A 14,019-nucleotide genomic window follows, 5' to 3' on the forward strand; every position below is an offset into this window, starting at 1 on the left:
CCCAGCACATACCTGCTCCTGTTGTGGTTACCACCCTGGCCTTGCTGCGAGCTCCATCGCCCTTGGTGGTGTACGCAGCCACGGTCACAGAGTAGGTGGTCTCTGGGAGCAGACCTGTTATAATGGCCTCCTGTGTGGAAGAGAAATACAGAGAAGAAGAAATAAGGAGGGAGAGAGAGAGAAAAGAGATACAGAGAAATAGAGAGAGGGTGTAAGAGAAAGAAAAAGACAGAGAAAAAAGGGCAACAATGTTCAGGTTGAGACAAGGGCCTCAGTTGGACTGGCGTGCTGTCAACCAGTTTAATGTAACAGGCAGTATAAAGTCAGGCACACACAACATGCTTCACATTTCCAACACTCCCTCCCGGCATTTACTTCAACTGCTCTTTTTAGAGTTATGGTTAGTCAAGTGAGGGCCATGGATGTAGGCCTGGAGTGGGTTTGGATTAAATCCTACATCAAGATCATGGTTATACTGTTAGTGTAGAAACTCATTGGAACATTGACCATGAACAGAAAAAGACCATAAAACACGTCAGCCCCGGGAAGTAGATATGAAATAGATAGAAATTATGAATGCTCCTGTCCCATTATTGGCTTTAAAGATACTGTTTATAAAATAATATAAACAATACTTCAAAAAAAATGTGTGGTTAATTAAACTCTGCTCTTAGTTTTGCATTTTTGTATTTCAGGTCAACAGACAGACAATCTGCCAGATGGTGAAGAATTATAGAATCAGAAATTACTGTAACCTGGCAGGTACAATGTTATTTTCATTTTAACTCATCTGAGACTGATGCACAGGGTGCATTTTAGCGACTCTGCTGAACGACACGACTCAACTCTACTCGCTCTTTTTTTCTCCACTGTGGATAGTACATGTTACCTCTTTTTTTGATATTACCTCAGTTCACTGCAGACCACCGACTGGCCAGAGGGAATAATCACTCACGTAACACAGGACAGGACACAACCCTGGCATGTTTAAATACTGTAGCCGAGCCACAATCCATAGCAACTGCAATTTCTTTGTTCACTTGACCCAGATTTTAAAATTGGCAGCCTGTTTCAAGTATCAAGAACGCCATCCCTTCGATAGCCTCTGTTATAAGAGTAGCATAGCTCCTTTAGGTCTGTGTGTGTGCGTGAGAGAGAGAGAGTGAGAGTGATGGTGAAAGAGAGCGGAGCAGAGGAAAAGATGTGCAGTGAAGTTGTCAGTTTGGCAGTAAATGTTCAGGGTGGGTTACAGTTTGTCAGTGAATACAGGCTGCAGCTTCTAAAGACCAAAGTCAAGCTCCTGCATTTTACTGCCCAACTGCTGCAAAAGTGAAGGGGGACGCGGTGTCGCTATGACAATCAGCTAAGAATCCTGCCTACGCTGAGTGGGAACTATCTGCAGTGGAAAACGAAGTAGAAAAAAGTACATTGTACCATATGGCAGCAGAGCCGAGTCGAGCCCCATGCAGTGGAAACATGGCTGATGTGGCAGTGACAAGAGTATGTCATAAGAGACAGACTCATTACTGCCTGAACCACGTCCCAGGCTGAGCTTTATTACTACCAAAAGGAATGATGGACAAACTGTACCAGAACCAAATTGTAATGAACCAGGTTTTAACTGATACCTCTATAAGAAAAGATTGCACAAAAGTACACAATAAACTGGTGATTTTAATGAACTGGTGATGCTACTGATTCACATTTTACACATACAAACATGAACCGTATGCAACATACACCTTGAGCACAGAATGCACATAAAGGGAAAAACAGCAATAACAGACATCACATAGACCTAAAAACTTGGTATCACACATCAGAGAGCACATGTTCATACATGGTCCTCCACTGTTTAAAACACATTGTTAATACAGCAACATGTACAGTCTGTCAGCTGCTGAGGGTCCATTAAAAAGGCTTGGAAAAGGCCCGCTACTCTCAGCTAGCTGAGGACTCCATTTTAGTGCTGCTCCTGAGTGACGAGTGGAGGAGCTGCAGAGATGAAGCAGCTTGTGATGACAGAATAATGGCAGCAAGGTGGTGGTGGAGGTGTGAGTGTGTGCAGGGGGATGATAGTTCCAGCAGAGAACACCCAGTGGGTTCTATCTGCCTCATCAGACCGGCACTTCTGCCTAAAGCCCGGGGCTTGCTGTGCCATGGAGATGACAGTGCAAATTAACAAGGTCCTGCCAAAGCAGCCAGGGGTTCTGAAACAACCAAAGCTCTAATTATTATTTTATGGCTGGCAATTTTATATCACAGGATGTTTAAAAGGGTTTTCTTCTGCTAATTTAAGAACAGACATCTACAGAGCAGAATTCAGCTGGGGCTTAAAGAGATATTTCCCTCCTTTCTGTCTCCTCTGCAGAGCAAAGAAGGTGAAAGATAAAAGAGAAATGTGAGTAAAGTGAAGCTACCAAACCCCATCATAGCCTCATTATTTTAATCTGGTGGTATTCCTTTTCATTTTTGTTGCCACAGACTTTCATGCATTTGGAAAGACAAAAAATCGAACTGGGCTTTCATCTGTCTTTTTCAAATGGCTGGTGGGGGGGATGAATTTCAGAGGACTAAACAGACATTAAGATAGGAGACATCACTCCTGTGAGGGGTAAGTCTGGTTTAACAGGAGCCAGTCAATTAGCAGTGACTTCCAGTGTGTCAAACATCAGATGCCGCTGTCCTCCACACCCCTCCCTTTGCAATCTTCCCAGTCAGCGGGGAGGTTCCACTAATGTTGGGAACACCTCCACTACAAAAGCTCATTAGCAGTTACCCCACTGTGCTGATTCATCCCCACTGAGACCAAGCTTAAGGGACACACACTTCTGAGAGATACTTCAATGAATGCTGGACACCAAGTTCCAACCACAGTCACATTCAGCATGTTGAGTTTCAAATTTCATTAAATGCGACATAAATGGCAGCCAGGGAAGCTGGGCTAATATCATGAAGTTCTGCAGGCTAGTTAGCTTTGTCTTTAGGCTTCATATAGGTAGACCATAGATTAAGGGTTAAAGTCTAGTCTGCGTCACTTCATCCAACTTAGATTTCTCCCTCCCCTCCAGTAGTATCTAATACAGATAACATTGGATTTATTACCCCAGGTCATCAGCGATTTCTGTCTTCCATCCAATGCATCCACCTATATGGTACAAACTTAAACTTAAAGACCCACCCAGTCTCCTGCAAAGAGGAAGCAGAGCAGCAGAGGCAGCCAGATGGGTGAACTATCACAATTATTTTCATCCACGTCATGCAGGGTTGAGGTAGAGTGGTGGTTGTTGGGTGGGGGTCTGGGGCATGTCCCTGGCCTAGGCATTCACAATTACTGGCAAATTAGAGTTGCCAATGAACATAACCTGCATGTTTTTGGATTGTGGAAGGAAAGTGAAGGAAACCCACAAACCTGCTCTAATTGTCTACTTGGTGAAAGCAGGTAAGAACACTAATAACCTGCAGACAGAGCAACTGCTCACTGTTTGAAAGCACCTTTACAACTTCATGTAGGGAATTACACAGTGACAGATCTCTGTAACAGTACAAATGACTTACTGTACATATATATCCACACACACACACACACACACACACACACTACATTTCATTCTCAGCACAGTAGATGTAGGTCTGCAAACAAATGCTGTACACTGCAAGTCTCCATGGATTTTTATTTATAAGTAAACCAACAGGAGCTGAACTCAAGGTAGAAACAAACAAAACAAACTTCTGCTACACAGATTTCACCTTTAATAAAATAATATAATCGCAGGGACTCATGTGAAGCTGTAATACCATGGCAGGTATACAGATTCATCCCTGGGCCCAGACAATACAACCACAACCAAAACTTTACTTCCAGCATAAAATCAAAAGAGCGTTTATAGCCGCAACTCCTCAGAGACTGGGAGGCTGTGATCCGAGGAGGCTGTGAAGATACACACCACCATGCAGCAACCAAACACACACACACACACACACACACTGTTATCTGTTGTCTCTGCTGTCATCCTGGTCTTCAGTGGTGAACGCTGGGCCGTGAAGTCTTAAGTCTTATGTCACTGTGTTCATATCAAAGCCCAACGGCTGACACTATGGCACCCCCACCCTATACCCACACACACATCAAAGGCAGTAAAATACACATACACACATCCTTCATACCACCAAAAGCCACTCTAGAAACAAGTCTTGTGCTCGGGGAAAAGAGGAAAAAAGCCAGTCAGCAGTTTAAAAGGGCCTTTCCCCTTGTTTTTGAGCAGCTGTCAGCTCTCTTGAAACCTGAACATCATATGAACAGACATGAGGATAGAATGAAGTGAAAGAGGTGAGGAATAAAAGTGAAGGAACAAGGCTACTGGACAACTACTGTGCAGTGTTACTCTTTTATTGTATGTTTAAGAGGTATTTTGGTTTCTTACAACATGGGTCTTATTTTCATAGTTCGGGCCATTATTTCTATTGGTTATGATAATACTGTGCACACACAAGACAACTGCTGAGATCTGAGAATGAACATCACTGCAAAGAAGTCTTAACAAAGCATGAGCAGTCAGGTGATCAGACAGGTTATATACAAACAAACAAACAAAAAAACAGACAAACAAAGCAAACAAACATCAGGGAGTGTGTCTGTAAGCTGTGGTGGATGCTTCTGTACAACAGACAGCTTGTGTCCTAATTTTACCTTTCAACGTTCAACTTCAGTTTCTCTTCCAAAGAAGTTGAACTCACCTGGGGGTTTGTTTCCTGACTGCTCTTCCTCTTTTTTAAACCTGCCTGACGTCATCTCAGCTATTAACTTTGTGCTTTGTGCTGTGTTTTTGTGACACACAGAGAAACAATGGATAAAAGTACAAAAATAAGATCCATGTTTATTATTATTATTATTATTATTATTATTATTATTATTATAGATCAACTAAAACACTTAGTTACATAGTTAAGCAGTGGTTAGAACACACTACTGAACGTTTGCATTGGATGTAAACTATGAGGTGCAGAATACTCCAGCCTTACATGTGGTAGTGGCAAATTTCATTATTCAGTAAATGTATCCAGATACGGATCACATGCTAATATCAGGTGGAAATGCAGGTATGATGAGTGTCGTTACAAGTACGACTTGTATGGAGAGCTGACGCACACTCTGTCAGGTTTCTCATTTTAGAGTGATTAAAAGAGAGGATCAATAAGTGTGTTAGTAGCCACGCAGAGAATGGAAGATGTCATGACAGAATACACACACCCCCCATAAGCCCTGTTCACCCAACACACACTGTGGCTACTCACGTAGTCCGTTGAGTCCTCATCAGTCCACTGATGAAAAGGACAAACGAGGGAGAAGAGTCAGAAAAACAAAGTGAACTTTTTCTTGACAGAATTTACTTGAGGCCCTTCTACGAGCTGATCAGCATACTGAATGACCACAGCGATTAGTGACTGTAGGAGAGGCAGAGCTGGCAATGGAGGTAGTGTGTGTGTGCGTGTATTTGTGTGATCAGGGTTCTTCTCCGTAGTGCCACCTGGTGAGACAAGTCTGGTCCATGCTGATGGGGGCTCCCTGCAGAAAGGATCAGTCTGCTAGGGCCCTCCCTGCCTCCAATCAGCACGAGAGGGTCTGAAGCCCTGACTTTGCAAGTGGGCTGACCCATATGAGTTGGAATGGAATTTTGGTCTATGGCAACCAAACCAAGGTGTTTTGTTAGCTGAATCTAACCGAGTAGTTTTGATGCCTAAACCTGAGCAAACCCTCGCTGTACCGGTGTGCTGCTGGTACTATCCAACGATGATATCTGTAAGTCTGTCAGTCATTGGCAATCAACGTATTCAGTCGTTTAGGATGTGTTGTTTTATCCTCATCAAATCAATATTTCCAAGGCAGGCAAGAGAAACCAAACAATCAATCTGGCTGGATATTCACATTTATTTTTTGAGTAAAGGTGCATTGTTATTCCATCTGTGTAATGCAGTGAGCTTGAATCTACTGAGTGAAAACTGATGATGCACTACGATACAGTCAATAGAGACAAACAAAGATTAATGTCCTTTGATTGCTTATTTGCCTCTTGTGTCCCTGTGATCTATACATACTCAGTATTCTGCATAAAATCATGTTTTCAGTTTCTCATCTATTCTTTCGATGTCATAGGTCTTTTCCCTGAGGCTGTGTTCAGAACGGAAAGAAAGACAGAGACAGACAGATATGAAGAAAGAAAGATACAGCAGTAGAGAGATAAAGTCATGTCAAATACTCAACGTTTGTACTGCTGTAAAGTCATTACATTGTGCCTTCAGCACCTTTTCTTGCAATAGTCACTTTATATATATATATATATAGAACATCAAATAGTGCTTTAAACCATTATAAATATAATTCTATACATATATACATATCCATACACACTATATTTTTTATTTTATATAGTCCTTGTACATATATATATATAATCAGCTTTTATTTTGCATTTTGTATTTTGTATTTCTCTATTCTGTTGCTACTTTTTTCAAACTGCTATTATTAATAAAGTCTTAACTTATTTTATCTTACCCCTCTTCTCCAGGATTTGGGTGGTCCACTGCTACCACTGCTTTTCTCCTTCATACATGGTTCTTTAACCATTTACAAAAAGCAGCCATATAATGCCTGACAGCTCTTTTTTTTAACCCTTCTGACAACAATGTTACTGTTTGCCTTGATGAGAGCTTTGCTCACTATTGGCATTAATTTAACTTCATGAGGACTTTCACCTGGAATGCTTTTCAATTATTAAGAGTCAAATTAATCCATATTACAGCGAGAGCCGCTCAACTCAGTAAACAGAGTCCGTCATCACTTTGAAGGTCAGTCAATCTGATAAATTTCAATGTATCTTCAAGTGCAATCGCAAAAACCCTCGCTCTGATGAAACTGGCTCTCATGAGGACCACTCCATGAAAAAAGACCAAAAGTTATCTCAGATGAAGGGAATAAGATCATTAAAGTTACCAGCCTCAGAAATCACTAATTTACAGCACCTCAGATTAGAGCCCACATAAATACTTCACAGAGTTCAACAGTTCACATCTCAACATCGACTGTTCAGAGCAGCCCGCTTGAATCAGACCTTCATGGTCGGATTGCTGCCAAACTACCCCTCTGACTACTTTTTTGTTAAACACATAAGTAATTTCCTGCCAATGTTCTAGAATAAAAGACCTGGCATGGAAATCTGACTTTCTGATCCACATATTTAATTTGGCATATGCTTTTTATGCCAGATGTGGGGTTGTATGATCTAATCTAAACATGCCTATTATGATTCCTTAGACCACCACACCACAGGCCACAGAATGACTTTAAAAGTCATATAAACTTAAAACGTAAATGTCACTAAATCACTGAACCCACACCTCCTGGACCTCTCACAGTATGGAATGAATGCTGAAATGGTTTAAAGCACTATTAGATGTCAAACAATACAAAGGTCTGTGTGGAACCATTATGCAATGTTATGCATTGTGCTCAGCTTAAATAACAATTACAGCTAACATTAAAGACCCCTCATTGTTAATATGGTGTTGCTTTAGTGAGAAAGGCCAAAAGACATTTTCACTCCCAACACATGAGCGGCTTCAACAGCAGTGATTCAGAAGCACGGGGCATTTGTATTCTGCTCCACGACCTTGCTGACTAGCCAGAAATAAAAGACAAAGGGCATTGCTTCCTCATCTTCATAGAAGAAATAAATAAAAGCTGTTATCATAAACAATGTGAGCTGCTAACAGTGGAGTGAAAATCAGCTATATTCCTTGGCCAAAGTGCAGCTCATGCTCTAAATCAAAAATGATCCATTATATAAAGCAGCGGGCAGACTAAAAGTGGCCGCAGTGTTGAGTAACCATCATTCTTTTATACAGTAACTGATGCATTACTGGGCTCTGCGCCTTCATGTATCATTGGCTCCGTCACTGAACCTGTACATTATGAGGATGGATTCCTCTGAACTCATGATGACTGGCCTCACTGCTATACTGCTGATCAAAGTTCCTTGTTGGTCTGGAAGGAGGACTTTCAAACCTATCTTGGCGTAGTATAGACTTTGAGGACCACTGTAGACGGTGAACATTGTACAAACAGGGTCAGATTCAGAAGGTAATTTTATCCTTGTTGCTTCACTTATTACTATGATTTGGGTGCAAGAGCAAATGACAGACAGATGCATATGCAGTAGTTGGATCTGACACTTCTGATAAAACCAAAACAAAATGAGTGCAACGTACACCTAACAAAAATAGCCCTCTACACTCAGCATTCAGTTTCATAACATTCAAAACACAAAGGACCATGAAGCAAATCACCTTTGAACTTTGTCACCTTTGACTTTACACAATCCTCTAAAAAACTACGTATGTTAGATGCCTCCCTCTCATGATGTGGTATTAACATGTAGAAATACAAATCGAGTAGAGTTTTTAACTCATACATCCGATCAAGTGTATTGCTGAAGTTAATGAGCTGTCTTTATCTTTTCTTAAGACAATTTATAAATATTAGGTGTGCTTGGTACTATATTTAACATGTACATCTGCACAATAAAATAACACATTGTATTTTGTCTTACATTACTGAGAACATCTGGTCCTACACCCTTTATATACTGTTTATTCATGTAAGTAAATATTTCCCCATTTTCTCTGTGCTGTTTGTTAGCTGTCTGAAAGAAAAATAGACCAGCCACCAGCCAACTTCATGATAGCAGATATGTGATTTTAGCGTGATTTCAGAATCTAAACTATTAAACCCTTCTGCTGACTGAACTGTTCAGGAAAATATATTCAATCAGCAACTGTAAAAGAATTGCATATATTTATGCACATGGTTATTCCCTGATAAATCAGACAGCCAAGCATAAATGTGAATATAAAATATACAAACAAAGTACTGTTATAACAACAAAGCTTGAATTCTCACATGGGTCAATGCAGCAGATGATGCAGGATGGCAGTTGTCAAAACTGTTCGATCACTGAATTACCTGTCAGTCCATATGGCTTCATGCTTACAGCAAAATGGACCAGAGCTACAAGGGGACAATGTGTCATGTCCAAACTAATAACTTTTTGAACAATATAAATTCCACATACATTCACATAAAGTATTTTGTGATAGTGCAATAACTTTTGCTGTTGTTGTCGTACACTTTGGTTTTGAAATTTCTGGAAGTGGAGGTCTTGGGGGTGTGTTATGTATTCACATAACTGGGTTTGGCTCTCATTGGGTAATTCTTGCAGTTTCTACATAGACTGGGTTTTTACCTATTCTGTAAACATGCTGGGGTCCCTGTGCCAAACATGTTGTTGAAAAAGAAGCAGACTCTCCAGCAACCCTGTCTTTACCTTCAGAATGTATATACATCAGGTAAATGACAGCCATTTGTACTGACACTGTCTGTCCTCATTAGAGTGAATATCTAACCACCCATCAAAATGCTCAAATTGGCTCGCTAAAGGTCATATGAGATACTCTGGTCCTACGTGACTAAAAAGAAGGAAAATGAAGACATTGGCACCTCCTTCAGTGCTCTGCATTGGGCTGGGTATATCTTTATGGGCTACAACAAACAGAGATGAGTCACAGAGTGGTTGCCATATCTTATCAGATCAGATGATGCTCACGCTTCACAGCCATCAGTGCTGAGAGGGATGAGAGGCTCCTTGAAGCATTCCTCAGCCATCCAAAAATACGCCTCACTGAGATCTTAAAACCTGTGAGCTTGCCAGCAGAAAAGCAATAGAGATGGAGAGAGCTGACTCTCTTTAAGACTGGAAACAAACAGGCAATTAAAGCTTTGCTCCCTGCCTGAAAGCTCCAATAACTTGGCATAGCTGCCTTATGTTGTCATCAAGGTCTTTTTTGACAAAAAAGCAGTTATCTGTACTGACTGTTGGCAAGCCAAGCATCAGTGAAACAACTGAGGGATGTTCAGGCAGCTTCACTGGAGACAGCACTCAGCCCAGCACTCACAGCCCGGCTCAGTGACGGTGAAAAATGCTGCTTTTTGCTCTCTGCTTCAGTGACATCACACTTAAGCTGTGGAACTGGTGATGGACTCCAGAACCTCATCAGCAGAGCGGAGGCAGCTGTCCATCGCCTTGACGAGGACACATGGGCCGTAAACATGGCCGAACACAAGCAGCTGGGGTACAACTGGTTCTGCTGGCGCAGAGATCTGAGCCTCCCTGTGAAATGACTCATCAGCACACTGCAGACTGAATCCATTCATGAAACAGAACGTGTGATGGCAACACAAAAAGCACACACACAATCTAATCTAGAAAGTCCATACCATCCAGAACTGCACGCTGGCTTTTCATTAACTTTGGGAACCCCTTCCAACCAGACCTATTCTGACGTTGACTATTTCTTTAACTTTCTAAAACCGACATTAATACTCACTTTACACCGTAATTGGCCAGAGGTGACAAAGGAGCCAGGGTTTGAACTTCCCTTTCATGTTCTTTTATTTCATTTTTTCAAAACTATTTCTGTTCATTCTAATGTGAACAACCAAGCACAACACTTTGACTGTTGTCCAGAAGAACAGTCTCTCCTCACATGTTATGTCTTCTTTTACTTCCTGTCTTTGTGCGTTTTCCCATTTGTCTTCTGTGTCAGCTGTGTTTCATTAGCTAATTAGCCTCCTTTGTATTTAGTCCATGTGCTTTCCCTCTTTCAGTTTTCAGGTCATCTGTGTCTGTTCCCAAGTTCTTGTGTTCTGGGACAAATAATCCTATGAAGACCATGCTGGCCATTCTGGATTCCTCAATCCCATGTTTCCAGTGAGCGGCCGCTGTCTCCACTTCCAGTGTTGCAGCCATTTCCTGTTTGTGCTGAATTGCAGCAAAACCCTGCTCAACAGGTCGTACAGCGGCCGGAAGACTGGAGCAGCTGTCTCCAGTTCTTGCATTGCAGCCATTTCTTGTTCCTGGGCTGAAGCTGTTTCTACTGAGCTGAAGCAGTCCGTTGTTCCTGAGCTGCAGCAGTCAGCGGGTCCTGCGGCTGTGTTACTGCAGCCTCCTGTGTCTCTGGCCTCACAGGCCCCCCCACCAGCCTCCCTTCCACCGGCCTCCAGTTTTGCTGGCCGCCAGTCCCTCTGCCCAGTTGCAGAGTTCCAGTCCTGCTGCCTGTCCCTGGTCTCCAGTTTAGTAGCCCTGTCAACGGCCTCCTGCTCAAATCTGGTCCCACATCTCAGCTGCCAGACTCCAGCCCAAATCTCCACCCACTGCATTTATTGCTTGTGTCTATTTCCCTGCCTGTTGTCCTTGGGCCTCACAGGTTTGTTCTCAGTTTAGTCTTGGTATTTCTACTTTGCTCTTGGATTTTCCTCATTCTGCTCCTGGGAAGCTTTTGTTGCCTGTTTGTTTTGTTCACTGGTGTCAGCTTTATGTCAGCGTAATGCCTGCCTGATGTCCTGCATTTGGGCCCAACCCCCTGTCTTCCTGTGACATGACCATGGACAGATATGGATAGGATTATTGTCATCCAGAGCTTTTCAACTCAAAAGTCCACATCTGACTTCTAATCAAGGTCAGAGTTCCATAATGATTGGTGACAACAAAATATTTAATTTGACCAGCACAAAACAAGGCAGACACGGCTCAGCACTCATGACTCACATGCATAATCTTACAACTACATTTACACTAGTTGCAGAAATTGTGTGCAAGAGAAAAGGAGACATTTCAAACATTCTTTTCTAAGATTTAGGAGCTCATAGCAAATTAACTGCTAGACACACAACACTGTCTCTAGCAGTTAATGTCACCATGACAACGATGGCAATGATAGGGAGATATGCCACATTAAAACCCCATAAATCTGGGGACAGGATCATTGTGAAGGATCTCCAGCTGCATTGTGTATGCAATGTCACTAACAAATGATTCATCAATAGAATAATAATAATAATAATAAAAAGCGAAATGTTACACCTCATATTGTATTGCTGCCTCTTCGTTAATACAAGGCGGCAATGGTCCTCAAATACATTTCTGTTGAGGTTGGACTTTTTTAGGCTTAATTAACCTATTATTGTGTAATGATTTCACTTTCTTACAAAAATAATGTTGTTTTTATGAGTCTGCATCAGTTTAGACAGATTAACTAGTACAGCAACATCCTAAATAGCATAATGATAAATAGATACTGAAGTAGAAAATTACCTTAGTGTGCCATACAAAAGCCATAGTTCAACTACCATAAAAACTCCTCCTCTGGGACCCAATACAACTGTTTACAAACACCTCTTGCAACTAATAGACAAGCGTTGAGATTCTCTTTGAGAATCTAGAGCAGGTGAATTATGAAATACGGACTTCCTGGCTTGTTGCCAGGGCTTGGCGAGTTGATAGGCCATCCCTTTCAGGACAGACTGGACCTTTTCCACAGACGAAGAACATTAGATGCATGCATTTTCAATTTTTTTTAATAATAAACTGTGGGCTGGATGTGATCCACTTGAGGATGTGTGCTGGGTCTGGATTGACTTGCTGTTAAGTCCGTTAAGTGGACCAAGGTTCAGACTTTGAGACGGCCTGTTCTAATACAAAACAATCCACTGGTGTGGACAGAGTTAATAGAAAGTAAAAGAAAGAGAAAGGACGAGAGAGCTGGTACAAAGTACAACTTGTCCATATGTAGACAGGTCAGTGTGACAGGCCAGTGTGCGTTATGCCTTTGGAGTTTATGGTGTGTGTGTGGTTTAGAGGACTTTGTCTAAGGGGTCCGAGGGCCCCAGAGTCGCTGTGTTGACTCTCACTGCCATCACTGATGCCAGGGGGAGACACTAGGCTTATCATACATAAGGCTTGAAGACAGTTCCTTAAGAAAAGCAGGCATGTGAAATGGTTGAGGGACTGTGTGTGTTATGAAAGAAAAGTTCTAGATGAGCTGTGTGATGTGGGCCCTTTATCAGGCCTCCTGCCTTGCACAGATAAGACAGGAATGCTGTTTATAAAGGAAATCAGGTGATATGCTCCTCCTGGAGAACAAAACAAGCTGAGAGGAAATGAGCTGAACACCACCTATGTGCCTGTAAACAACAACCCTCTGACTCCAGCTTCTTCTCTGCCATGCTGCTTATGGTTACTCATGTTAACCAGTCCCAGTCTGATTTGTACCTTACACAAACCAACCTTACAGTCATCACTTGCAAGACAGATCAGCCCCCCCGACTGAACTGGGTGCTCTGTTAAGTGAAAAAAACTTGTGAACCAGAGGTGGAAGTAACAAATTTACTCTCATTACTCAAGTCATTTTTTTTGCACAAGTATTATACTTTGCTCATTTCAAGTCACACCTGTTAAACAGTGAAAAGAAGTCACATCCAAAAAGTCCTGCCAGGACTGCCTTTACCCAAATAAATCACTGATTTAATGCACCATTCGTTGAGCACACCCAAATCGAACAAATCCATGATGTTGCATGACCAACAGATGCACACTGGGTCTGGCTGAATACGAAATGCTGAGGTAACTTTTACCTTCAGTGACATGTGTGTTTTTGACAATAACCTCTATCACATTTGTGATTGCAGAGCATCATTGAGCTCAGAGTTGACACTGAAAACTTGTGACACAGAGAAGTTGAAAACAATGCTTATATTATGCTTTGAGAAAGGGTACAGGAGTTTGTACAGCAGATCATTGTCAGGAAAGTGGGGATTTAGGGGAACTAAGGGGTAGAACCTATGAAGAAACTATGAAAGAACTTGGACTTCTAATCCAACAATCTAACAAAACAACAGAAACTAAATTCACTCCTGAAAACTCGGAGGAAAATAACACTACTTAGAGATAAAACTAAACCAAAGAACAATCTAACAAAGAACTGAAAATCAGCTATAACTAGCGGGAACCAAAATAAAAGGAAAACTCACAGGGAACACGGCACAGACATGAACACAGACAAACTGAGGGTTAACACAGACATTAACAGAGACACGGACATGAACAGAGATAACATAACAAAATAACA

General features: G+C 41.7%; 1 protein-coding gene across 8 annotated transcripts in view; it reads right to left on the reverse strand.

The window, feature by feature from the left end:
- ptprfa (protein tyrosine phosphatase receptor type Fa) overlaps positions 1-14,019 on the reverse strand; it is a 324,162-nt gene that overhangs the window by 79,010 nt on the left and 231,133 nt on the right. For all 8 annotated transcript variants that reach the window (XM_041935252.1, XM_041935258.1, XM_041935257.1 and 5 more), the window contains one exon: positions 13-130. In XM_041935252.1, coding sequence (XP_041791186.1) covers positions 13-130 — 118 coding nt within the window. The remainder of the gene's footprint in view (positions 1-12; positions 131-14,019) is intronic.

The sequence above is a fragment of the Chelmon rostratus genome, chromosome 4, assembly GCF_017976325.1.
Source record: "Chelmon rostratus isolate fCheRos1 chromosome 4, fCheRos1.pri, whole genome shotgun sequence".
NCBI lineage: Eukaryota > Metazoa > Chordata > Actinopteri > Chaetodontiformes > Chaetodontidae > Chelmon > Chelmon rostratus.